Source organism: Glossina fuscipes, unplaced genomic scaffold (assembly GCF_014805625.2).
Source record: "Glossina fuscipes isolate IAEA_lab_2018 unplaced genomic scaffold, Yale_Gfus_2 1, whole genome shotgun sequence".
NCBI lineage: Eukaryota > Metazoa > Arthropoda > Insecta > Diptera > Glossinidae > Glossina > Glossina fuscipes.
In genome coordinates, this window is record NW_023998415.1 from 26,355,124 (window position 1) to 26,382,945 (window position 27,822).

At 35.0% G+C, this 27,822-nt stretch overlaps 2 protein-coding genes across 4 annotated transcripts in view; one reads left to right on the top strand and one right to left on the bottom strand.

Annotated features, from left to right (window-relative positions):
* The window catches only part of LOC119645109 (galactosylgalactosylxylosylprotein 3-beta-glucuronosyltransferase P), an 11,068-nt gene extending 6,326 nt beyond the window's left edge, over nt 1-4,742 (top strand). For 2 of the 3 annotated variants that reach the window (XM_038045021.1, XM_038045023.1), the window contains 4 exons: nt 1,085-1,271; nt 3,571-3,728; nt 3,801-4,091; nt 4,158-4,742. In XM_038045021.1, the coding sequence (XP_037900949.1) occupies nt 1,085-1,271; nt 3,571-3,728; nt 3,801-4,091; nt 4,158-4,277 (756 nt within the window). In that variant the 3' untranslated portion in view covers nt 4,278-4,742. Of the gene's footprint in view, nt 1-1,084; nt 1,272-3,329; nt 3,546-3,570; nt 3,729-3,800; nt 4,092-4,157 lie in introns of those variants that run through there. The other variant, XM_038045022.1, reaches the window with a different exon arrangement.
* A 5,746-nt stretch (nt 4,743-10,488) lies between these two features.
* Nucleotides 10,489-13,042, bottom strand: LOC119632172 (inactive ubiquitin carboxyl-terminal hydrolase MINDY-4B). The gene is made up of 8 exons (XM_038024965.1): nt 12,960-13,042; nt 12,638-12,849; nt 11,668-11,839; nt 11,531-11,596; nt 11,392-11,462; nt 11,153-11,306; nt 11,026-11,097; nt 10,489-10,950 (listed from the first exon to the last, which is right to left on the bottom strand). Exons 1-8 carry the CDS (start codon nt 13,014-13,016, stop codon nt 10,489-10,491), a joined length of 1,266 nt encoding a protein of 421 aa, XP_037880893.1. The 5' UTR covers nt 13,017-13,042.
* Between the last annotated feature and the right edge of the window lie 14,780 nt (nt 13,043-27,822).

Consider the following 27,822-nt stretch of genomic DNA (forward strand, 5'->3'; position numbering starts at 1 on the left):
GAGAGAGAGAGAGAGAGAGAGAGAGAGAGAGAGAGAGAGAGAGAGAGCACATAGGCAGAAGCACAATGTTTTCGTCTGTCGTCCGGCTTGGGCATATTTGAAGAATACGCTTTCCTGATCTCCGGAAGTAGAAATCACGCCATGGTTATACTGACGGACAAGGAGAGATTGAAGAAATGTGATAGTCTTTCGCATGACATACTTCGGCAGTGGGTATCAACAAATCACAAGAGTCCATCTCGAGATAAGCTGTGCGAAGGTGCAAGGTCATTAGTTGGGCAGAGCGCTGCCACTACGACCAAAAGCAAAACGAATAACAGGCATAGACATAGGAATAGGCATAAACATACATATAGACATTGATATAGGAATAGCTATAGAAAATATACAGACACCGTTATAGGGGAAAGTTTTTACTTGGCACAAATGTTTTGACTGATTATAGAAATTTCTTGAGTTATCTCTCTCGAGCAGATGACGCATGCGAGCACACTGGTTTTGTCTGTTCGGGGTGGGTATCTTTGAGAAATATGCTTTCCACGAAAACAATTCTTCAGTTTCTCGAAACATATATATGTTCGAATAAAGCATCTGGCGTAAAAGCGATATGCAAAGCAAGGATCAACTATCAATAAGTGTTTCTATGAAGCTAATGTTAAACCAGTTTCGGCATGATCATACCCAATTGACGTATGACCGCTAATTGGTGTTGTGCTGCAGGTACTATATGACCCAGCACATTACTATCTACTCAGCACTAGACTATCTATCTCAATGAGAAATTATGAGAGGAAATAATTTGAACAGAAAGAGTTAAAGCTCTACAGTCTTATTAAATATCGATCTTGTATTGGAATACAGGAAAGGATGACATTAAAATTAAAAAATTTAAATTAAAAAATAAAAAAAAAATAAAAAAAAAATAAAAACGCCAAATTATAAATATATGTCTGTAGTACTATATATAGTATAAATATATACATAAATATATACATATATATATATATATATATATATAAATAATATTTTCATTGCTAACTTGTTTTGAGTTTAATTCTAACAATCTCTTAAAAATTTTTCATAGCCACCACTGTATGTGATCACCCCGACTTATCGCCGTCCTGAACAACTGGCAGAATTAACTCGTTTGGGTTATACATTAAAACATGTAATTAATCTGCTATGGCTGGTAATAGAAGATGCGCACAACACATCGGATATAGTGGAAAATACTCTGAACAGGATTGGAGTGCCTTATGAGTATTACTTAGGTAAGAGTCCGCAAACCGAAAATTCCTTTCAATCTTTCTAAAACGCTACAAAAAAGAAACCAACAAAACCCTTTCCTCCTTTCCTTTCACTTCTTCTCACGTAACTTGCACGGGTTTCACTAGCCTAAGTGGCGTAACATATGCGTTATTAAATCCCTTTGAAACGAATCTAGTTAACACAGGATGCGTACAGTATTTGAGGACATTCACACGTACGTAGCGTTCATCTTCGAAAGGTTTAATGATTTCTTATTTTATAAAGCAGAAATTACGCAACCACGAAAGGTTTGCCCTTTGTCTAGCACTCCACGAGGAACGCGGCACTCATAAACTCACCTTTGTTTATTTGTTTATTTCCTTGCAAAAATTTCAATCAATGATCGGATAAGAGTGAATATAGAATTTCCAGAACATACCGTATCTTTCGGACTTGAAGTGCGTCTTATCGTTCGGTGCGTTTTATAGTCCGAAAAATACGGTAAGTTGTAATTACCTTCATAGTATATATATATATAGAGAGAGAGAGATAGAGAGAGAAAGAAAGAGAGAGCGAGCGAGAGAGTGCTATGCAAAATATTAACTAATTTAAGATTAATTCAAACATTAAAAATCTTATAAAAGTCTAATGCTAAACTATTAGGGCAGAGCGTTCAAGTGGGCACTTGGCACCCGATACTAAATATAGTTGATTCCGTTTGCGAAACGAAAGGTGCGCTCGCCAGATTGCGCATATTAAGGAGGACTGATCCCAAATTATAAACCCATTTTCAATTTTTACAAAGGACCCTAAATGGGTTAAAAAGCTTGCAATTATATCTACATGAATATGGAGTTTCTTGAAGAACGTTAAAGTTTATCTTTCGCAAACAGACTGGCGAGTCAACGCCACCACATATTAGCTTAACCAAGATGGAGATACCTAATATAAACCTTCGCTTTTCAAGTGAAGGTAGGTCTAATAGTAGCCGTCTATTCGCATACGGTGACAAAGAGACTAACTGATGCTATTCCAAATTCTTTAATGCGAAAATCAGGAATGATTCTGAACGCTTTCTATTAAGACGACATAAGCCTTTTGCGAAGGGGACCATACAACAGTAGTATTAAAACCGTCTGCAATTGGTTTAAGAAATTTAGAGTTGATTTGAAAGATGAAGGCCGCAACGACCCAGAAACGACGGACACGGATCGCTGAAAATCCGCAATACAGTGTACGCGAGATGGGATACATGAATCGGATGATATGAAGTTTGGAATCGACACGCCTTGACGGAGACCAACTTTATGAAACGCTTCTCAACGTGCGATTTGCTTCTGCAGTGACGTGAAAAGAACCCCTTTTCAAAAAGTGGCTTGTCACTGGAGGCGAGTCTTGGATTGAGGAAAATTCGACCTTCAAAGAAGAAGAAATTTCCTTTGTGCCTACGGTAAGAGGAGAAGGTGTAGTGAACTACGAGCTACTTTCACAAAGTGAAGCGATCAGTTCGCAACGCAAGACCTAATGTTGCGTTGCCCGATTATTGTTTGCTTCGAAAGCGAAACAAAAACGCACCTTCACGAATATTTTGTAAGTTAGTCTCAGCTCGGTTGGGAAGAGAGCGTAATAAGGCTAGAGCAGACCGGTTTTATATACAACACAGTAAATCAACTTTAAACAACAAATATCGTCTATTGATTTGGCATTTATAGGACGGACACCCTTATACTTCGTCTATGCTCTGTTAGTTAAGTTTATTTCACTTCCTACAATCAAATGTTTTTTTATTGTTATTATAGCTGCATGTGTTAGGTTGTTCGGAAAGCCATTTGGTTTTTTTCTTTTTGGTTAAAATGAAAGACGAAATTTTGATACTCGATAAATTCGTTATTATGAACGGTCCATTTATTTCGTTTTTATCAGCTTGAACTGAACTGAGCTCTAGAACATCTTCAATATCAAAATTTATCGAAACGAAATTTTGTAAACGAGCTTTAGCTGCAATGATTTTCTCTCAATACACCTTCTTCTTCTCTATGCATTGAATAATTTTTTTCTTTTTTTATGTTGCTATTTCGCAGAATTAAACAAATCTTTTCACAAAGCGCCAGTTCACTTGGCTGTGAGAAATAGCATTAACTACGCTGTGAATAACTGAAATGATTTTCCGAAATCATCTAATATTTCCTATGAGAAGAGATTTAACGTTTTGGGGTGAAATTGCGTGTTGCAATGTCACGCCAGCAATGCGATGAGCTATTTTGATGGGTGTTTTGCAATCGAATCAAAAATCATTTATTTGCAATATTGATTTCTTTACAGCACCTATGCCAGACGAATATAGAAAGAGCAAAAAAGCTAAGCCACGCGGTGTTTCAAATCGTAATCGTGCTTTGCTCTGGCTAAGAGAAAATGCTACAGACGGTGTCTTCTATTTCGCTGACGATGATAATACATACGACATCAATATTTTTGAACAAGTAAAACACTCTGTAAATCTCGTTCGTTGTTATGTATATCGAGTCATGTATATGTGTTCGGTTTTTTTTTAGATGCGTTATACTAAAAAGGTTTCAATGTGGCCGGTGGGTTTAGTAACAAAATTAGGCGTCAGCAGTCCGATCGTTAAGGGAGGCAACATTGAGGGCTTTTATGATGGTTGGATCGGTGGCCGAAAATATCCTGTGGATATGGCCGGTTTTGCAGTAAGTGTGAAATTCTTACACGAACGACCGCAAGCGAAAATGCCTTATAAACCGGGCTACGAAGAAGATGGTTTTCTAAAAAGTTTAGCACCTTTAGATAATGCCGACATTCAATTATTAGCCAATAATTGCAGTGAGGTAAGTAATGAATTTCAATTTTATCTGCAAAAATATTTTAGAAAAAAAATGTTCACTTTTCAATAGATATTGACATGGCATACACAGACGAAAAGCAATCATCCGGCCGAGAGTTTAAATATGACGAAATATGGTGGAACGAATTTAGTTGATTTAGATAAACAGCTCGTACGACCTATAAAATAATTTTTCAAATTTGTTCTGTCATTTCTTGCACTCTTTGAACACGTGTTTGTTACTTTATTCTCTCTACTTTTAAGATTAAGGTCAAAGTTCACATATTCCAAAGATTATCCATTGAGTCATCCTATGCCAAAGTAAATGTATACCAAATATTTCCTTTCAAGTAAAATGCATTACCTTTGCATCTGAAAACAATTCAAATGTGTGTGTGTGTGTATGTGTGCGTATTCCACAAATTCATTATTTGCTAATTTCCGCTATTAACTTGAACTAATTTTATGCAGCGAATTTTCTAACCAGATCCTAACTAAAACACATAAGGGTCGAAGGAAATCGCATTTGATTGGCGACGCGGTGGTAATGCAAAAGAACGAATGTTCTTTTCCTTTTTTTTTTTTTGGGTTAATTTATTTATTTATTTATTTTATTTATTTTGCAAGTATTTGTAGCAGTATTTGTTACATAAATGTTTTTATATAATTTATATATATATATATATATACATATATATACAATTTTTATTTTGCTTTCTATTTCGAACGATTGTTTAGTTAAAAGTTCATATATATACACATATATATATATGTATATATATGTAAGAATTTCAACTTGATTTTTTTCTTTTCATTTGTCATTCAATCAATATATAGGGAAACACTCTAACGCAAGTATTCTTCTCAATAAAAGCAAATCTGTGTCAGTTAAAAAGTCATTCTCTGAATGCTCTTTAATTATAATAACCCGATGAACTGGAGTTCATCATCATCGGTATCTAATGGTATCTAAAGATACCAACTATGTTATATTAAAGTCAATATTACATTTGAAAACACATTTGAAGTATAAAAGGATCCATTCATTGATCACGAAGTTGGTGTACAAATTATGAATTCCTATAAATATTTTCATATATGTATCCCGTTAGTATACGAGGTGTGTTCAAAAGTTAAACTGACTTTTTATTTTTCTCGAAAAATATTTATTTATTGATCAATGGCTGTTTTTTACAGTCTTCACAGTAATATCCCTTAGATGTGATTGTGTGCCAGCGGTTTTTGCAAATCTCGAAGCATTTCTGATATTCGCTATGCGGCCTTCATCTCCTTAATCATAACAAAATTTCGTCTTTTCATGGGTTTGCTCAGTTTCTCAGAGGTAGGAAAAATTTGCAAAGAGCCAAATCCATTGAATACGAGAGCCGAGAATTGGTTACGGTATTGTTTTTGCATGGCACGATCAATACGTGATGCGCCGACATCCTCGGGAACTTTTCTCCTAGTGATTTGACGGTTCTCAATGGGAATTTTTTCCACTGCTTCAATGCTTTCATCACTTTTTGACTTGCTCGGCCGTCGCGGACGGGCATCATCCTTAACATCTTGGATAAATTGAACAGCTTTGGTTTTTTTTTTCTTAAAGTAGTCTCGCCAAATACCATCGTTGGAGCATTTCAAGAGCCAACAAATCGCCAAGTACTCCAAAACACTTCTAATCTTTATACACATCAAACAAGAAATAAAAATGCAAAATATCTGATAGGATGGGGACATGTGTACCAACATAAACAAAGTCCACAAAAATTTAAAAAGTCCTTTTTTTTTTTTTTTTTTGAATATACCTCGTATAATTAACTCTGTCGAGCATTTGATGTCAACTTAACTACGTGAAAATTAATAACGAAATACGGACTGATTTTTTCACTATTCGCGGTTTATATCATATTAACATTAACGATATCTCAATCATTTTGAATTAAGTTTAGGGCTTCAATATAAGCTTAAATGATAAAATTTTATAGTCCATTAGAAGACTAGAAGAGAACAGCATTAGTATTAGAGAGCAGCATTTTCCTAATTTGAATAGCGTCAGTCAATGTCATAGAGTAAAAAGAATTTTTTTTTTTTTTTTTTTTAAATCAATGTAAGCAACAGACTTTGTAAAGCCCTATATTATGTATTATTATTAATATTATTATTTTAATTTTAGACTAATGAAATGAATTCTTAGACTAAAAAAAGAGATTGAGCACTAGCAACACAGGCTATCGGCTCATGTATATTATGTAATTTTATTGGATGTCATTTAATTTAATATCATTCTGCAAAGGTTGGTAACTCAACTTTCGGAAAATATCTGATTTTCATTGACTGGCATAAGATGCTAAGCTGCTTTAGATGGGCGCATTTGTTAGGGGGGTATAGGAGGAGTGTGTGTGTGTGCGTGTGTGTGTATGTGTGCGTGTGTCTTGTGGATTAACGAGTTTTTGTTTTGTTTGAATGAACTTAGGCCCACATATTTTTTAAGGTCCGAAGATTAAAAAACCTGTGAGGTTTTCTTTCTTCATTTGACAAAGTCCTTATAACTAACTGTGCATGGATATCGTATGATTAATCTTCTCCTTTAATCAGAAATCGCCTAGGGACGGACATTGCTTTTGTGTTCTCGTTAATTTGTCTTTTTTTTATATGTGAGAGTATTAATGCATTGGATGTATTGGATGTGAATAATATGAAATGCAAATATTGTGTGTGAAAGAGAAAACCTATGCATTTTCCTTCGGCAATCAAAATATAATCGGATTTACAATTCAAGTTTAATTTAAAGTAATATTAAGCGTTAAAAACTATTCCTTTTTCTTTATTTCCTGTGGATTTAATTTTTTTTTTCTTTTTTTTTTTGCAAAAATTTAAAAAATTGCAAAATACTAAGGCCAGCGGGTTTACTAACTAAGTTATATGTATATATATGTATGTATATATATATGTATGTATATATATATATATATATATAGCCAGATATTGGAAAAAATCGAGTTTTTTCTCTTTTTAAAGACTGTAATCGTTTACACACTAAGCAAAGCACAAAAAAAAAAAAAAACAAAAATTTATATAAATAAAAAATTAGAAATTTTATTAAATTTTTTTATATATAAAAGGAAATTTTGTTTATTACCTGCTAAGTATAATGTTGAATTAATATTTACTGTACTTAAAATAAAAGGATGTATTTTTATTTTTTTATTATTTTATTTATTTATTTTTTTTTTTTTTTGTGATTTTATTCTTTTCCATTTGATTTTATCTTATTTATAATAAGTTTTCTTTCCTCAGTTTTTACTATGTTTTGTAAATAATTGATTTAGATTAAAAACACTAAAATTAAAAAAATTACAATAATTACGATTATACTACAAATTTGTTTTAAAATTACAATATTATACAAGAAAAATCGTAATAGCTGAACTAGAACGTAACAGTGATAATGCAGTGAACAGTTACTTACTTAAACTTCATTAATATTTCGAAGCAGAAGAATTTATGATGGAATCTAAATTCCATTCTTTCATTCATTCATTCATGCAACTATCATATATAGCATTGCTCATCACAATTATGGTTTCGTTGTGGTCCAAAGCCGGTCATCAACGATGACAAAGAAGACTTAACCGCGCCCGCTATACTGTTTTTAATTGTTATATCCGTAGCCGAAACATTTTCATCATCAAAAAATTTACAACGCATATATATATGTTCGTCACCAGCATCAAATTCTAAATCGATATAAGTGTGTCCGTCCGTCCATCAACATCAGAAATTTCAAAATTAAAAACGTGTTTTTATATCCATCACCGAACGATGAGGCGTTTATCAAAACGTTTGTAACGCCCAGAAGGAAGAATCACAGACGCCATAAAATTTATATATATATTCGTGATTAACATCAAATTTTAAAACGATCGATCCGTCTCTCCGTCTATGTAATGTCTGTTGTAAGCATTCTCCTCAAAGAAAAAATGAAGCTCTCGACAGATAAATGTACGAACATTTGAACGCATATTTCATGGGCGCGACTGTAGCACCTGTACAAATATTTTTTCAATTACTTTTATAAGGCGCAGAAACAAGCTTCAAAACCTCTATAAAAGTCTACAAAGTTTTGACCAATTTCAAATTTAGAAAGCACCAAAACATGTTTATCTGTTGGCCTATCGATCTGTATATCTGCCCAACTCTATAATATCTGGGGTAAACAGGCTCCCGTTAACGAAAATAGATATATCGCCTACAAATTTGCAAAAGAATTTCAAAGTTATTCCAACTTTTCAAGGAACACACGCGCACACGCCTATGCGGCAAAAAAAAGAAACACTCACGCGTCCATTCCATATTATAGAGAATGAAGGTTAAGTTGTTTCACTTCTTTTGTTCCTTGTTAGGGGAAACGGTGATGGGTATAAAATATTCGGTCCCGACCGAATTTAACTTTCTTACTTGTTTTTATGTACTATTTTTTTTTTATTTCTATTTTTTTTTTTTTTTGGAAATAACGAAAAAAATTGTAGGCGGCGGCAAAACACATAAATCAAAATCTAAAAAATAAAATATTGTAAAGGCGTGTTTATATGTTACATGCAAGTTTTCTTGCGTTAATAAAAGCATTTGCATGCATGTGCCTGAAAATGGTTTAGACGGTACTGTAACACCGCGATCGCTATTTCAGTTTAGTTCAGCGTTAAACAAACAATTATAGAAATGAGATCAAAAAGCGGAAAAAACAGAAAAAAAAAACAACAAACATTTCTTAAGAATAGTATGAGAATATAAGATAAAAAAGAGAAACTTTTAGTTAGTCTACGGATTATGGTATTTTACATATACACAAATATATAAATATACATATACGTATATATATGTATATGTATATATATATATTAAAAATATTATTATAATATCAACCTATAAATTAATTGGGTATACATATATACACATGTAAATAATAATTTTTAATCAAACATAACATAAAATAATGCAAAATGCAAAAAAAACAAAATCCTCTCTTTTCATATATTTTTATGATAATAAAAATGAAAAAATTAATAAATAAAATTCTTAAGAATCTTATATATTATCTAAACAAATTTTGAGTACATCACTTGGATTTGAGTTTGTCTCATCAATCGGTAAAATCGATAGCGATTTGCTTATGAAAATTCTTTACGACATTTTTGTTTAGAAAAAAATTCTCATGGGATAAAATGTGGTGAGACAAATAAAATTATTAGATTCGCTAGTGGTCGAACCTTTTATACCCACCACTTATATTGAAAAAAAGAGCCAGATAAGCCGAAAAAAAATTAAAAAAGAGAAAAGATCGCATACGCGACGCAGGAAATCGGCTTCCCGGGCTCACGTCCTTCAATAAATAACGCTGAAAACCGTATTGTCTGGATGAATTGCATACAATACATTGCTTGGACTATCCCATACACATGTTAACACAATTGCTTACCTTAGAAAAATGGTTATTTTAAGCAAGATTCACTATGGTCACCGATATAAGTTATAGCAATAGCTAAAAGTCGAATATCAAGATGCTGAAACCGAAACGATCGAACACCAAGCGCTTAGTGCTTAAGATCAATACTTGTGCTTTTCGCACAATGATCTTGCCTATTTCACAATCCTGTAATGAGGTATCAACTGCGATCGCGATACTTGATTGTCGTGAGGAATGAAGTTGGTGATGGATATGTAGAGGTTTTATTTTTGGTTTTGGTTCGGGATCATAGGTCGACGAAAAAGAACATAGGTAAGGCAGAAAGGCAGCTAGTTTCATTCGTTCGTCTGGCTTCGTAAGGGTTTGAACGAAAATGATTCTATGCTAACCGTATGCAACTATCGAGGATTATGATTGAGGTGACAATGTCTTAGGACGATTGTTGACATAAACTGTGGTAAAAAAAAACAAAAATTGTTCAACGGAACTATTGAGAATACATTCACGGATTTCTTAGGAAAGGAGTCAATAAAACAAAGTCAGTGAAACGAAATATATATTGAGTTAATCGGACGAATAGAAATGTAGCGGTAAAAGCTCGATTACATTTATCGCACGACTAGAACGAAATTTTGATATCGTTAAGATAATGAATAAAAATACGTAGAGTTTTATTTCACTTTATTGCGCTTAACGAGCTGAGCCCAAGTGGAATAAATGGGTTTTTTATTTTTAATTTTTTTTTGTTTTTTTTTTCATTAAGTAGTATTTTATTTAATATTGAAGCAAAAGCGAAAATACAATATATTTAAACGGTTTGAAATGATTTCGTTAAGATTTCTATTTGCAATTGAGATTTGATTTTAATTTGCATTTTAAGCTAACAACATATTATTTTCGTCGGATTACTGATCCTGTTGTTTGTTATTTCTATCGCTTACTGTTGTGTACTAAATAAATAACTGAGCATTGAAGGTTGTGCATGAAATCGGATTTGTGCTTCCTCCCATTTAGTTTGTATCAACTTCAATAGGGGCGTATTAACAGTGTACTCCTCTTTATTACTTCCACTATTATTATCGTCTTTCCCGCCTATTGGATCATCTTTATTCGTTTTACCGCCGCCACTTAAGGAATTATTGCCCTCCGATGAAGACATTTGACGTTCCAACATGCCCATAACCTGATCATTACATGAACGATTATCGATAGTCATGGCGATCTCTCGACCCGAACAACTATAATAATTCAAGTCGAAACGCGACTCGGCATGATAATTACGCAAAAGATCGGGATTACGATTAAACATAACACCATAATGCCCGGCACAGCTAGTAATCCAAATTGGATAGTTGGGTGTTTTCAAACGAGAGCCTGGTTGACGTGAAACTAAAGCACACTAAAGACGAATGAAAATGAATGCATACACGATCGGATCGCTAAATACATATGCATATGATATAGGACGGCGTACCTGACTATTCTCAGTTTCCCATAGCAAGAGACCAATTGTGCATCGTTTTAAAATACCATACTGAGGCATGGCCTGTGAATTGCTTTCTTTGCGTTAAATAAAAAACAAGTTAAACACAAACACTTACATAACTGTTTTCATCGCCCACATTAATAACCCCATTATGTATATAGGGGGTAGCGCGTCCAGTCAATAGCAAAGTAATAATCATTAAAGAACCTTCTTCATTATTAGTCATCGTAAGCGGAATTTGTTTTGTCGAATCTAAATCGCTGCGTACTCTTTAGGAGAACAGAGAGTGGCAATAAAAAAATTTTAATTCATAGAAAATGAAAACTATATTCAAAAGCTTGAAACGAAACAAACTTGCTTATTGTTCGCGTTAAAACGGCACTATAGAGGAAGAGCAAAGTGCCCGCTGTTCCCTCCTCCGTGAACTGCAAAATATAATAATAAATCATCGCTTCATCATTATTCAGTTTTTGTGATAATTGCATTTACATACATGCTTATAATGGCGTTTTATAAAGAATTCCAGTTCATCGTGAGGATTCAAGGTGAATATATATAACTGCGAAATAGTTTGGTTTTTTCTTCTTTTTAAAAAATTTTATAAAACAATTGAAATTACAATTTAAAGACCTTTTCGGTTATGGAATCGTGAAAATAAGTGGCACTATGCTCCACAAATATTTCATCGTCGGGTGAAGGTAAGACCATAGTAACTTTACCCTTATCGGCGATAGTGCGTAGAATTTCCATCAAAGCCGAAATTAAAGCCGCCTTTTGTATATCGCCGGATAGGCATAAAACGCTAATCATATAATATATATATATATACATATATATCATCATTTCATTTAAAATATTCTTTGATTTGATGAGTGACCACGACGACTACTAACAAATTATGTACGTTATTTGAATTTCTCACTCACTATCACACTATCAGACAAGAAAGCGGTAAGCTTTTCCCCAAACACCGCCAAATAAATTTACTCTTATATACATAATAGCGCATGCATCGAATTCATCAATTGTTTGACTGAAAAACTCTTCAATAAATTGATAAGCAGACACTCATCTTCTTCTTCTATTCTATTTATCCATCTACTCTTGTGAGACGACTTTGATGCATATCTAGTCTAGGCGACTAGACGTCCTCGCCATTCTTATGAGCCAACTTGCCTATATTATTTCTTATTTTATGGCAGGCATGACCTTCAAGATGGCCTGTGATCCGTCTCGCTATAGCTAATGAATATTGAAACTGAAAAACAACAACAATCATTATTATATTGAATGACTTACAAATTTGCATAGATATTATTTTACATTCATTCACAAGAGCCGGTATCGAAACTGACTTGATTAAGCAATTCATCCGATCTGGCAATTGATTTAATTAACTAATTGACACGCCCCAAATTAAGAAATTGCACTATCTAACCCTGCTAACACCGTTTTATTTACTAATATTCTCCATAAGAAAAAAAAAAAAGGAAAATTCAAATCCTGAGTATCGAGGATTGTGTCAATTAGGGAAAAACTATCAAGTTTCCTGGATGTCGTGGCTTAAAGAAAAACAAAAAAAAAAAACATGCATTCATACTCGTTTGTATTCTGTTTGCCCGATTTATAATCGAAAAGCACGTATTTCAGTATGAAACCCTGAACTACAGATAATAAGCCACGTGTCGCGTTACGCGGTGATCGCAACCCATAAGAGAATTCCTCTTTAGATGAGCCGAACGTAAAGGGTGTATGCGTCCATTCAGCTCTCATAGGTATCGCGGAGGTGCCAAAGACCAATTGCCTCAGTTCCTTAAAGAATGAGAAAAAAAAATAGCTTGTTTTTTTTTTTGCTTTTTTTTAACTAAATAAATTCTCAATTTTATTTTTTTTTTGTAAAAAAATAGTTTTTTCTGCCTTACTGTAGCCATTTCGGTAGTTATTGGAGTTCCTCCTTGTGCCTGAAATTGAGAAGCCATTCCCTTTCCCTTTCTCTTTCTCTTTTTCTTTTGTTTTTTTTTTTTTTTTTAATTTTCTCTTAAAACGTCAGTTAAGTTGTAAGGGCTTCAGGATAATAATTTCCTTTTGAAAGTTTTTGCTGCGAAGAAAGTTCGGCTGGCTATGCTAACAGCATTTGCTTCTTTCTTTTTTTTTTTTAATATGTTATAATGACTGATTTTTAATTTCATATTTTTCAAAGGCGTTAAAGCATTTCTATTATATTTTCGTATATACGTAAGTCTTACTGCAGCTAGATGTCTACGTGTCATACTCTGTAACTGTCATTCATTTATTTGCTGATTAGAAGTTTTCACTTTCTTGTAAAACTTCCAATTCAATTGCATTATATCGCAATTTCAATTCTAATTTTTTTTTTCAATCGACTGCCTGCACATGCAATGTTTGTTAAACATATAAGAAAAACTATTTTCATACATTTACATATTTTTTATTGTCTAAACACCTAAACATACGCCATATGTAAAGTTATTAACGACAACTTGAATTTTATTAGTTCAAGTACAACACTTTGAGAATAATAAAAAAAAAAAAAAAAAAGATTTCGAAGATTTCTGGCTTGATTTCAATTTTTTTGGCATTATAAACAAGAATAGATTGCTATATGAGATTTTCTCGGGCACCTGAATACGAATGTTTAATTCGACTTTGTCCAATGGTGCACTTAAAAATATAATGCCTTTACCCAGTGCCCCCTTTAGAAATAGAGCAATGGTCATCATTTAGGCAGTCTTATTCCTCTTAACGTTACAGAACGCGAGAACGGATATGAAAGCAAACACGGCATACATTTATTCCTAGAACTTTGGATAACATAGCCGTGACTTGGATAACATTCCCGGAGATTCCCTTTATTCTTTGTTAGCTACTGACGTCAGTTATATTGGAAATTACTTTATAGAGGCACACAGCAACTTTTAATTTGTTGATCCTACTTTCAGCCCTAGAATTCAATAATAAAAGTTTAAAGGCGATGTCTTCATTTTCGCTAACGGAAGAACCCTCACCACAAATACTACACCGGTAGGCAGAGCGACAGATGGACAGACGAGCGGGCGAATATTGAATGCACTACTACAACATGAATAACTCCTAATAAAGAGAGACCAACATCATCGAATCATCAACCAATCAACAAAAATAATTAAGTGAAAACCAAAGCTTATCGTCTTTACTGCTGCTATCAACTATAAACTCAAAAGAACGACTCCTGTTAAAAACTCAACACATACACCTGGATACAATGGCTTAGTTGTTAACAGGCCTAGTCTGATCACTTCTAACATACAAAAAGAAAAAAAAAAAAACGATATCAAAACTAATCCTTGGGCCACAGGACCAGCGCAATACCTTCATCTGTAAAAGATTCAAATCAACTAAGATGATGAGTTAAACATAAACTATTTTCTCTTTATTACTATTCATAATTCAAGCTCTTGAGGTGCATTTCGAATTGTATACTACCGCAAGACAGGCGGTGAGTGTGTTTTGTTACATTTCTTAAAACTTTTTCTACATTATAGCATAGAAGAGTGGCTCGATGCCTTCTCAAAGTTCATCGTTACGTTTACATCCATTCCAATCAATCTTTGCTTTAAATGGTTGCCATCAAATCGCAATAGAATCAAGATCGTAACTTTCTGTTGGCTATTTCGAAATTTAAATATTTTATCGCTCATAAGCCTTAGTCGAACGCTTCGCGTTACTATCGTAGGTGAAAATTCAATTTGTTTGGAAAAAAAATGTATATATATATAATAAATACATCCCCTTATAGTTTATTTAAACCAATTATCAATGTTCAACGTTTTTAAAATTAATTAACATTATAAACCAGCAAATACTCAACCACATTTGCATATGCTACTCCGATCATCGCTTCATCTAAGACAATTCTTTATTTATTTCTATAATGAAATGCGCAAAAAAAACGATGAATCTTGTTTCCATATGGCTGCCCGCTCCATAAGTAAACGGTCCCAAAGTCAATCAACTAACTATTTTTGATATTTATCATTTAATATAATAAATGGTACCTGAATCTTTTAATATTATATATTACACATGCATACATATTGTTACGAAAATCCCAAATTCAGTTAAATGTCAGCTAAGTAATTTTCGTAAGAATAAATTCCCTAAAGAAGGGAAAACCAAATGAGCATTCGCAGGCGCCTCATGCAGCTGCGCGCCAATGAAAACGATTAGTGGAAAAGCAAACAGGTAAAAGCTAAGTGCATATTCGCAGGCTCGTCATGCAGGTGCAAGCCGATGGAAACGATTAGAGGAAAAACCAAGCTGGGATTAGACCATAACCATCAATTTAGGTATAGTAACATTCTTGTAAAATTGTATATAAATCGAATATTTGTGAAAAGTAGAGTTAGTCTGGCAAGAACGTAGAAGTTGAGAGTACGGCCAAAATATATCGTAAATAAATATTCCTATTGTTGTGAAAGACAGAGTAGGAAAATAAAAGAACCTTGAAGTGTATTTCTCTTGATCAAAATATCCACGTTCTAGTGATACGGACTGTATCTTGTAAAAAGCGAATTTCATAACAATATGATGTAGTAAAGCACAATTTACGGTCTCTTCCACCGGGAATCGAAAAATTAAAGCAAAAAACTTATCTGTCTGCTCTGTGTAGCGAATTTTTAAAATTTTTCCAAATTTTTTACATTCTCTGTCGGTAATCGAGGTGTGCTTGCTATACAGCAAAGTCTGTCTACTATACAAAGACAAAGTGCGTGGTCATATCAATATAAAGCAAAAGGTTATTATTTACGCGCCTTAAATCAACAAATAGCTAAAGTGTTGAGCTTTCATTTTCTACTCGAGCGAGTCAAAATATTTCTTATTCGAAATGGAAGCTTTGTTCGATAGGAAAAAGTGGCTTTGCGCGTTATATCTTTCATTTTCGTTCTTCTTATTCTGATTTTGTGGAAAATAAGAAATTTATAAGAAAGTTAGGAGAGGAACTGGAATTTTCCTAACTGGAAAATTTGGATAGTAGGTAATATGCGTATGTCCGGGGGCACTGTGCAATTTTTGTTAGAAAGAGACGGAAGATATAGATTTGGTCGGTAATAGTGACTTTTGGGATGCGCTACATTGAAAAAAGTTGTTGTTTGATATGTCATTGTTTTTTTGTGGGATGCGACACGCCTTTTTTGTGGGTTTTGCGATAAAAAAAGGTGTGGTTCATCCCACCCGAAAGGTGGAATCACGCCTTTTTTGGTGTTCGCGCCCACCCGAAGACGTCCGAATATGTCCCGAATGGCATTCGTGGGAGTTTTTTAGAACCCGGGGGTCCGAGATGGATGTTCGTGTTGGGGTTCGCGAGGGTGTTGTCTTGATGGCGTTGCAAACCTATGTTGGAAACGAAGTATATCCTACACTGGCATGTAGTTAAATCTGCTGAGCCCTGTGCATTTCGATTCAATTTTTGTACTATGAGAATGTTTTGCGGTTTTGACATCCAGACGTCCAGACATTTTATCAAAAGATGACATTGTCACCTTGAATAACGTAAATTTTAAGCTTTGTAGTATGTTTTCAATGTCGCCCGTATACCCAAAGGCCAAGGAAACATTCATTCAAAATTTATAATCAGTACAAAATGCTGAGAGGTTCGATCGTTCGACTCTTTTGCTTGAATTCTTATTCTACTGAACTATGGTAAGGCTAAGTAAATGTAAGTTGTTGTATTGTGTTATATCTGGCGTGCCTCACGAAAATAAAAAAAATAAAATTTAATTACTTGTAGCTTTGTGTAGTCATGGCCGATGGTTTCCATTTTTGCACGTCAGGAGTAGAATGCTGCCTAAAGTAAATGTGGGAAATTTCAGCATTCTAACTTCCAATGCGCGTTTCTGCTCCACTGCACGTTTCTGCTCTGACCAATCTGGCCCAGTTTCCAATGTTTCTACCAAATATGAAATCAATACCTTCGCTACCTTTTACAATCAGGACAGCGCTAACAATACACAACGCACAGACATGCAGACGGCTGGACATAGCCTGAATCAACTCATGATTTCGCGCTGATCAAGAATATATGTACTTTATAGAGTCTCTAAAACTTCCTTCTCGATTTTACATATATTATGAGAAAAAAATAAAATGAGTATATCTTACAGCGATATGTGTGTGTAAAAAAACCCTCAAACAATTGTATTAAGTATAGATTTGATGTATGTGCTTTAGCTTAGAAATAGTTCTTATCGGTGAAGTGATTCAGTATATTGATAACATGTTCAAAGTACAATATTCCTCGCCATATCTAGGTTACTTGTCGACATACAGTCGTCCGACACATTGTTAGGAGCGGATTGTCCCTTAAATTTCGCTGATAGACATATAAGAAACAGAAAACGGTTTTTTTTTGCTACGGAGTTTGCATATGCTTCCCTCTTCAAGGTCATCTTCATATTTACAAAAAAATATCCGAAATTTTTCAAAACTAGAAACCAAAAAAAACCAGAGTGCGAGAAGAAAGACTAATTTAAACCCTGCGAAAACATTACTATAATGCTCATTGCATCGTATATGGATGGTGTTGGACATATAAGCCACAAATCTATTGGCTTAGTCCATCTCTGTTCAACATACCAAAAAAAAAAAATATATATATGGATGGTGTGGGGAATATCATCGTTAGATTTGTGTTGTGAAAGTAATGGACAGCGCTATTGAGAATAGTTACTTGAAACACGTCATTAATTCCAGCTGAGATAGATTCTTTAGATTAGTAAACTCTATACTAGCATTGAAGTGAATCTTGAAAAACAATAAACCATGATAAAGTAATGTAAAGAAATCATAAGGCGATGGTAGTTGTTGTGTATTAATGATTGACATATAACCACTCGATGCCCATCTACGATTGTTAGCATAGCGTTAATAATGATCAGTGATACAAGTAATGGAATGAAATCTTGGCTTAGGCGAGTTTTGAATGTCCTCTATACGGTATTCAACATATTTTTTATGAAAATTTTAATTACCACCTTTTGTGGCAATCCATCAGTATCGGAACGTATGAACCGAAGAGAAGGAAAAGTCGTTTTCTGTAAACTTTTCACCCCCAACAATGAAGGTCGAGCCATATTTCAGAAATACTCGCTCCATTATCGCAATCAATAAAGTATTTCATTATATGTTGATGACGATTCTTCATTGGTAATTCCACACACTTAGTTTCCAACTGTAAAGATAATTATGATATGCTTTCAAACTGTGCTATTGCCGTCGATGTCCCTTATCATTTAACTGATAATCTGTTTCCAGTGGGTATGCTTCCGCAAGTCCTTTGTGACGGCCAATAGTTATGTAGCAGGAAACGACTTTAATGTTGATTGGGATGACGAAGCAGTCACATTCGAAATTTCTACAACGAAACAAAGGAAAGCGCGAGTGTATAGCAATTTTTCAGAATACACTGTATATGTATACGCAGACATCTTGAGAAAAATACACTATGAAAAATATTTCACTTTTATGACCAAGCGAAATGTCCGAAATTTTTGTGCTACGAATGTTCATATAAAGTTAGATGCTGCCACATAGTTAGGAAAAATGACGTCATCTGTTGATTGGCCATAAGAGAGTCTTTGCATTGTAAGCATAATACGTCGCACGTAAATACACTAAATACACAAGCTTAGCAAGCATACATAATCATTCTCTTTCACTAAAACACTGGACACTTGGCGTTTACAAGCAGAGTAATGAAAACGCCTTCCATTCATAACATCTAAAATCGTAGCGGTGGCTGCATCTAGTGCAACATTGAAAGCAGAATTTGTCAGTAGCTGCATCTTTAAATTTTTTTATCTAAATTCATCATTAGGGCAGTAAAATGGACTGTTTGAAAATGATTGTTTTAATTTCGCAATGTCGCGTTGAGGCAACTCTCGCACGGTAATTTAAGCGCTAGCGGATCACATTTTTACTTTTAAACAGTTGTGGGAGATATTATCCTTGAAAAAGGTAAAAAAAAAGTTGACTTTTCTGCACTATACCGAACAAGTTAGGCAAACAAGTAACGTCCATCTATGCAGAAGAAGAAGAAGATAGTTTTGAATGGAAAAATAGCGCCTTTCGATAAAATTGGATATATGTATATATGTGTGCTTATATGAAATGAAAACTTTACAAAATTAAGAAAAGTGAATAAGAATAAAATAAAAAGTTTCTTTGAATAACAGACGCCATATATTATTTTTATTAATAAAAGATTGACGTTGTTACATAAACAAATACATGAGTAAGAGTGAGAAATTGCCTTTGGCAGTTAAAAAAAATATTCTTCTTCATGTAAAAATAAAACAAACACGTATCTGAAAGTCCGCTTATATTTTCACTTTTCGACCAATTGGGATTACGTAAGTGATGGCGTTCAACACTGGTTGATGACTATTCGGTTTTTGAGATCACGTAACAACACAACAGCTGTTAAATGCACTCTCTCATAATTGTCAAATTAAGCAAAGTACAAAAGAGCTTACCATTGATATAAGTATTGGTTGCTCTCAGTTAGCATTGCTTGGCTAGAGTGACATTTATAGAAAGAGAAAAGCGCTGTAAACGCTTGAAACCCAAAGGCAATCCCATACGAAACAGCTGAAGAAAAATAAAAAATTAACAAACAAAAAAATTATTGAACAAAATGTGAAATATTTTCCTTTTAGATTTTTGCCGAAATTTTTTAAGTGAAGAACGAAGATGTCTAAGACTATTAGCAATTTGTTACTGACCAATAATATGTACACTGTATAGGTAGTCTGAACCTTCTCTCTGAGTACTGCAAACGTTTCGACAACAGAATGAAACATTAACACTATAATATTGAATAGGCGTGGCCGATATTTTCCATTACTGTACAAGAACTATGCACATATCGTACAATATATGTCTAAAATTCTTTGTATACGGCATGAGTTACAAGTAACGTGCAAAAAGTTTTTTTTTTTTGTTGCACTGTAGGCTTGCCCTTGACCCAAATGCAGACGATGTTGAAATACAATGTTGATATATAGTTTACAGTACATCGCCTAAACACTTAAGTCGTCTCTTCCATATTGCATTGCGAACATTCAAAATTCTCGTTCGCAAAATCTATTAGCGTTAAGCCTCTTTGACCGTCCTATCACTCCTACTCCAAACAAAATAAATAGATATATATAAACAACAACAACAAAAATGCATTAAATAAAGATAAATAAATTCCTCTAATGCAACCAAATTTCTTCACTGAAACTTATTCAAGGATTTGGGGGGAAATAAACAATGAAAGGAAAACAAATTATGTTTAATTTTCTTTGTATATATATCACTTATGCGTATATCACAGCGCATACCTGCGTTTGAATTTGCTTTTGCTTTGTAAACCTTCGATACGGTATGATAGTTCGACGGAACCTTTGCCCATTAAATTAACGACAACGAAAGAGGAAGCAGTCAAATAGCTGCCTATTAATAGCGTTGCAGTCAATATCATTGATAAAAAAAATCGAAAATCCCTAAACTTTTACTGCCTCCTATTTTGGGTAAGTTATTGGAAAATCTTGTGACTTAATTGCCTCCGGCTTTGCATTCAAATGCGAATTGGTCGACCCTTCGCTTTTGCAGATTTCCAAAATAGAAATTATTACCCCTTGCTATGATAATGGACGTTTCAGAATCTCCCGACGTGGCATTTTCTAAAGTTCAAGTTATTTTTTATTACATCATTTAGTTCAGACCGAAAATTCTACAAAGTTTTCAATGTTCACTGGATAATTAGAGTTAATTCCGTTGAAATTATTCGTCAGGTATTTTAATTTTTAATGCAAAACCATTTGACAGATATTCTGACATTCGAGTCACACTGGCTTTTTCAAAAAAGATGCATTCATATCTATACGGCGATTAGGTTCTATAATTGAAGAAATCACCTGTACGGCATACGACAATCCGCAAGAAATGAAATATTAAATCGAAATATCTATTTCTACCAAAACGAATCATTTTCATATCCTTCTTCGTTTTCTACAAGTAACCTGGAAAAGAAACACCGACGTTTTTTTATGTCTTCGTCTACGATTTTCCATTGTGAAAAGATTCCGAAAACCTGTCACCCAGATGTCCGTTAAAATCAATTTTACATTCAGTCCAAAATTGGATCCGATCAGTCCTTGACTAACAAATACACAATTAACAACAAAAAATTTGATCTTTAATTTATTTCTAAATAACACCAACGTCTGAAGTTGTAGGCAAAAAAAATTGTCAGTGTTTTCTCGAAATTGTCTCACTTTTTAGTCTGTTGAAGGCACGTGCACATATATATACTTAGTATTCAAGTTAAATCATAAATTTCTTGTTTTTCTTCTAAATTGGTACACGGTCGCTGACATCTGTCTCAAAATTTCATATCATAAACGTGACTAGCGTTTCAGCGGAGCGGAAAAAGTATTTTGTCTGACCTTTAAAATGTATGAGATTTTGTTGATCAAGAAACTATCCATCGTGCGTGAAATGAACGCATGAAATGAACGAGTCAAGCGAGTTCAAAAGGTGAGACAAGATCGAAAAAACCGCGACAAAGCCGCTCACAAATCAGGGTAATGTCAACAGTTTTTTTCGATTATCATGATGTTGTGGACTAGAAATTCCTTCCGCCAGACCAAACTGTTAGGAAGGTATATTATTTGAAAGTTATGCGAGTTGAAAAAAGGAAAAATTAAATGAGTATTTCTTTCCAGACATTATATTATTATTTCGCTTATGATATCGCTTTCGATGATTTTGAAAAATTGTGTTTTTTCCTTTGTTTTCGAAATATAATCATTCAAAAAACAACTCCCGGTGAGTTATATGATTTAGATACTTGATTCTTTTAACTTGGTTCTCATTTCTCAAGACTCTTTTGTGCGCTTGGGAAACGATTGTCGTCAAAGAAAATGATTACTTGCAATCATATACATATGTCTGTCTTCCGACAGCACTATTTACGACTTTAATTAGAAAAACTTTGCATGAAATTTGTTGGATATCGCAGAAGACGGAGGGGTAAAATAAATAAAAGACACAATCATTCATTCTTAATATCACTTGGATGGATACTTTGTCACTTTGTCTAAATGTTTTTTCCCTTCCTTACTAATTAAAAAAATCGTATTTAGTTTTGTTTTTTTTCTTTTTTTTTTTTTTGTTTATTTTTCATATTTCTTTTCGTATAATTTGTCCATTTGTTATATGATCGATTTCATTATTTATTAATATAATCGGTTTTAGTTAGTATACCATTAATTTTTGCTTTGGTTCTATATTATGTATAATAATTATGCTTTATTCTCATTTTCATTTTCATTCGCATTCTCATTCTCATTTTCATTAATATTTATTATTATTAGTTTTGCTTCTTGCACAGATTAATACAATGTGTGGTACAGTTTTCTTTTCGTTCTTATCGTTTCGGTTTTTGTTATTGTAATTAAATTTTGTTTCCACTTTTACACATTTAACAGCTAATTAACACAAAGCTAAGCATAGATTTTATTTTTCTCTTTTGTTTAAAATTATTTTAACCATTTATTACAGTATTTTAAATGGCAAGAATTTTTCTTTTTCTTATTTTTCTTTTTTTCATTTTAAAGATCAATTCGCGCAATATGATTATTATTGTTTTTATTGTATTTTTCTTTCATCTTGTAATAATTGTATCTTTCATTCTATAATATTTTTATTAATAGTAATAATAATTATGTACAAATAATAAGAATAATGTAAATAATGAGAACATAAATAATAATAATAATGACAATCTATGTGTGAAGTGAATATTAAATTTACAAATAATATTCAATAGAATCTTTTATGATAAATTAAGCACACTGAGCATAATAATATTATTACACTGTTAAGAATATCTAAATAAATGTGCAAAACGTACGCATACACTCATATACGCATACGTACACACATGCATACACATACGCATAAACATCAGCATATCCACACACACACACACAAACACAACGCGAAGCTCAGGCTACTGTGGGGATCACAGGTGGCGGATTGTGATGGGCGTGCATGTACCCAAGGGTATATATGTTGACTAGCTGCCAATAACCAGTAAGCAATCCCCGACCAAAAGCGGCAGAGGAGGAGGGGCGGCGGAAAAGGCCGCATAACCCAGCGAATCTTCGGTGACAGGACGAGTAAGCGCCGTTCTTTGATTAGGTGCAACCCACTATCAGTATGGGGGTGGCACCGAAGGAGACAGTTTTACGAAGCCTATGGATGTGCATTTAGAGCGAGCCCGATAGGGTCGTAATTGTGGCATACTGGAACGCTTAATTGAATCGAAGATTTCGAGCTGGTGATGGCAGTATTTCGCTGCCTGAGTAGGTTGGAGTGGCATCCAGCCGAAATGGCTTTCGGGTGAATGCTGACACTGCCCCCACCCCGTTAAAGTTATAGCAAGTCTGGTAAGTACGTTCTAGGTCGCACCGTTAAGTTGGTGGGAGTAGGCCCAGTTTTATAAGGGCTAGCGTCAACCCACTGCATAGCCCCACTGCTTGCATAGATACCCATGAGGTCCTAGCAGCAACTACACCAGCGGTAGCGGATAGCAGCTTTCCAGTTAGAGTCCATAAAAAATAACCACAAACGCTAATAAAACAACAACACCGATGCCTGCCGGCTCGACAAAAAAAGCAGACAGCAGGTTTCTGTGTGAAGAAAACCCGTTTAAGGCAAGTAGCAGAATGCTACGATCGCCGGCCCGCGGCCAAGCCCAGCCACAATCACCTATAAAACTAAGTGGAGTACCCACGACAGAGGTCATGCCACCAGACATGCCACCCTTTGTAAGACTAGGTGACTATTTAGAGGCAATGGGAGACGGGAAAAGGCGGTCCATTCACCAAGCCATAAGAGATGTCATTGATGGCATCAGAATGGCGTATGAGAAGGGCGTGCTGCTAAGAAACCAGGCGAGGGTCGAACCGAATGACAAGGTCGACAAGATCGAAAAAGCCTCTCAAACGACCCCTCCCCCTAATCCAAGAGGGACGACGAAGATAAATGCCGATCCGAAAACGAGCGCTGCGAAGAGAAAGCAGCCCGGTGATACAGACACACCAATTGCCAAACGTCGTAACGTGACCAGCACGTCCAAGGCGGCTCTGCAGAAGCCCACCGGCCAAACTACACGGGCTAACGGCAAGGACCAGCAACAAGTGACGGCAAGGAAGACGAAGGACTACACACTGCAAGTCCTTAGAGTAAGGCCGGACGCCATCGTTACAGCTGCGGCCGGCGAGCTCTCCTACTCAGAAATGTTACGCAGGGCTAAAGGCGAGCCTAAAGTGAAAAACCTAGGCGAAGCGGTCCTCGCAATCAGAAGAACGCAGAAAGGCGACCTACTGCTACAAAAGAATAAAAACGGAGAAAAAACGGAAGAGCTGAAGAAAGCAGTGAGCTTCCTACTATGTGACAATGGGGCGGTTAGAAGCCTGAAACAACCCGGTACAGTCGACTGCAGAGACGTAGACGAAATCACTTCAAAGCAAGATATATTCGAAACCGTAAAGAACCAATATGGGCTGGCAAATGCAGAAGTAATTAGCCTCAGAAAGGCCTACGGTGGCAGGTAAACGGCAATAATCAGCCTGCGGCAAGAGGAAGCCAACAAGGTGCTCGCTGGTAGCAAATTAAGAAGAGACTAGGAGGTGTGCCGACTAAGGGAGCACAGAACATTGGTGAAATGTTACCGCTTCCTGGAATTCGGGCACATTGCTAAGCAATGTAAAGTAATATTCGACCGATCAAAGATCTGCCGATGATGTAGAGAAGATGGGCGTCGCAGAAGAGCGCTCCAAAGATCCTCTGTATTTTTCGGTAAAGGCATGCCAAAGGAGCAGCATGTGCCCGTTATTCAAACGCGCTCTAGCTGCTAGAGGACGCGAATGAAAATAATGCAAGTTAATCTCAATCACGGCGAGGCAGCTCATGATCTGTTTAGACAAATGGTCATAGAGAAGAAGGTACACCTGGTGTTGATCAGTGAACCATTCAGAAGTATGAGCCGTGAAGGATGGATCGCCGATGCAACAAGGAAAACAGCAATCTGGTCATCAGAATCTGCACTCCTGGATGAAGGTGTCCAAAACAAAGGCTACGCGAGGGCGAGAATTCGGGATTCATATTACTACAGTTGCTACGCACCTCCAAGCTGGACGCAGGGATAGGTCCTGAATATGTTGGATGAACTACTGGCGGATGCCCCCAACAAACCACTGGTCATAATCGCGGAAGACTTCAACGCCTGGGCGGTGGGATGGAGCAGTAGAACCACCAACGCTAGAGGCCCTTCTGGAAGCGTTTGCAGCGCTACCACTGACGTTAAAGAACGACGGTCAAAAATATACGTTCAAGAAAATGGTCTTCGGGGCAATGATGGACATCACGTTTGTAAGCGATAGCCTGGTGCCAAACTGTAGATGGGGTCTCAGTGACATTCTGGCTGACGAGCTGAGCCGTATCTACGAACGGCGTCGCGCCAGCGAGTTCTTCTCAAGCGTTATAAGAAGCAAGGAACAGATGGTCTCGTTGAGGATACGGCAATTGAGGTGAGAAAGAACGAACAAAGGAAAATGGACGTTCGGTCATATCCCTAGCATAAGACGATGGGTTGAAAGACACCACGTTGATGTAAACTATTAGCTCATCCAGCTCCTGACTGGCTATGGCTGGTTTCGGAAGGATCTACACAGATTCAGACACGACAGCTTACCTAATTGCCCCATGTGCGCGGTTACGGAAGATGGGGGGATAATGTTCTACTGTTGCAGATTTGAGAGCGAGTGGCCTCAAGTGCGTTCTCACGAAATTGCGAACGTAACGATCGGCAGCTTGGAATACCGTAGACGCGTTCGCTAGCAATATCCTCGTGGAGTTACGACGACTGGCGAGACAACGGGCGGAGGGAAGAGGCAGTGGAGACCAATAAGCGACTCCACCAAGGTCCCGCCATACAATGCGCAATAATTGCAACTAGCATCCGCGAAGTAATACCTAACGGTGGCCCCGCGGAGGAGAGTGGTCGATGAGGTGTGTGTGGGGGGTAGGTGTAATACGTAGGTGCCATGGATGATGAATCGTGCATGCTATTGGCAAGTGCCGATGGTATCTATGAAGATTCCTACGTCTAGCTCGCAAAGCAAAAAAAAAGAAAAAAAACGCACACACACACACATACATGCACGCATACGCGCGCAAGTGCATGCTCGCACACACAGACAGAGAGACAGACACACAGACACAGATACGCAAACGCACACACACACGTACATCAATTTGAACATATATAATAGTACAAGGAGTTGATTAAATAAAGAATTTGCGTTATTTTATATTTTAACACATGAATTAATGAGTTAAGTACAGTGGAGTTATATAGCCTTTATTCACGCCTTACGATTTAAGAATCATTTTCAATTTCGCCTCGTTTGTTCCGTTCGCCTATTTGACTTTCGTCATTTGAAAATGACATAATCGTACAATTTTATTTGGCAGTCACCCAGTATATATAATTCATCCGTAGGTTAACTTAACATCATCATTGAATCAAATAAGTCTAATGGGTGGGATAATAATAATAGATATTTCTCCCAACACGAATATACTTTTCTTATTTGTTTTTTCATTGAATTTTACTATTTGTAGTTTTTCTTCTTTTTTTTTTCATTTCCGACACATTTCATTATATCCATGAAATCCGAAAAGAACTCTCCGACTTCTCAATCGAAGCTTGATTTCTTAGCTGCTGTTCGCACTTGTTAACTTGGCGCAAACTTGGCTATAATTGTTAAAAAGTGAGTTTAAATTTAGTTTAGAAAAAGAGACGAATTTTTACATATAACTGACTACAAAGTCTCTCGGTCTACGATGAATTTCGCAAGAAAAGAAAAATTTTCTAAATCCAAAGCATTATGAGGATATTAGTAGTTCAGCGTTTGCATGACGTTACTTGTCAGGTGGGAAAAACGTATGAAAAGTATGTTAATAAGAATATGATTTCTCAATGCTTAAAATAATGACCGATCGATATAACTTTGATGATGACACATTAAGGATTTAGGATTAAGACTTAAGAAGTCATTTGACATGATTTTCTGAACGGTGCTGGGAATGTGAAGTGGGAGTGAAAATGATTCCAAGATCGAATAACATGCCCAGGTATTGTAAAAATAAAAACAACTTATCAATCACGAGTAGAATTACATTTAAAAAAGACGCAAAATTTCCACCACTTATTACACAGTCCGCTCTTTAATTAACTAATTCCAGATTTTTTTATTTATTTACTTTTTTTTATTTTTTATTATTTTTTTTTTTTTTTTTGATCAGACTGTATAACGTATACATATATATATATATATATATATATATATATATATATATACATATATATATATGTTTACCTAAATGTAAATATAACTATTTAAATATTTATTATATTTATTTAGCTTTATATTTAAATTTAGTTTATTGTGTTTTACATTTAATTTAATAATTGTTTCTGACTAAATGCTCGTCAATATGTGTTTAATTGTTCTTTCTCTCATCTTCCATTTTTCATTTTTTTTTTTTTTTCATTCTACATAAGATTATTTTTTAAGTTTTTTTATTTTTTTTTTGTTTTTTTTAATAAACGGAAAAAAGGTTTCTAAAGAGAAGTTTGTATATTTTCTATATATAAGTAGTTAAGTA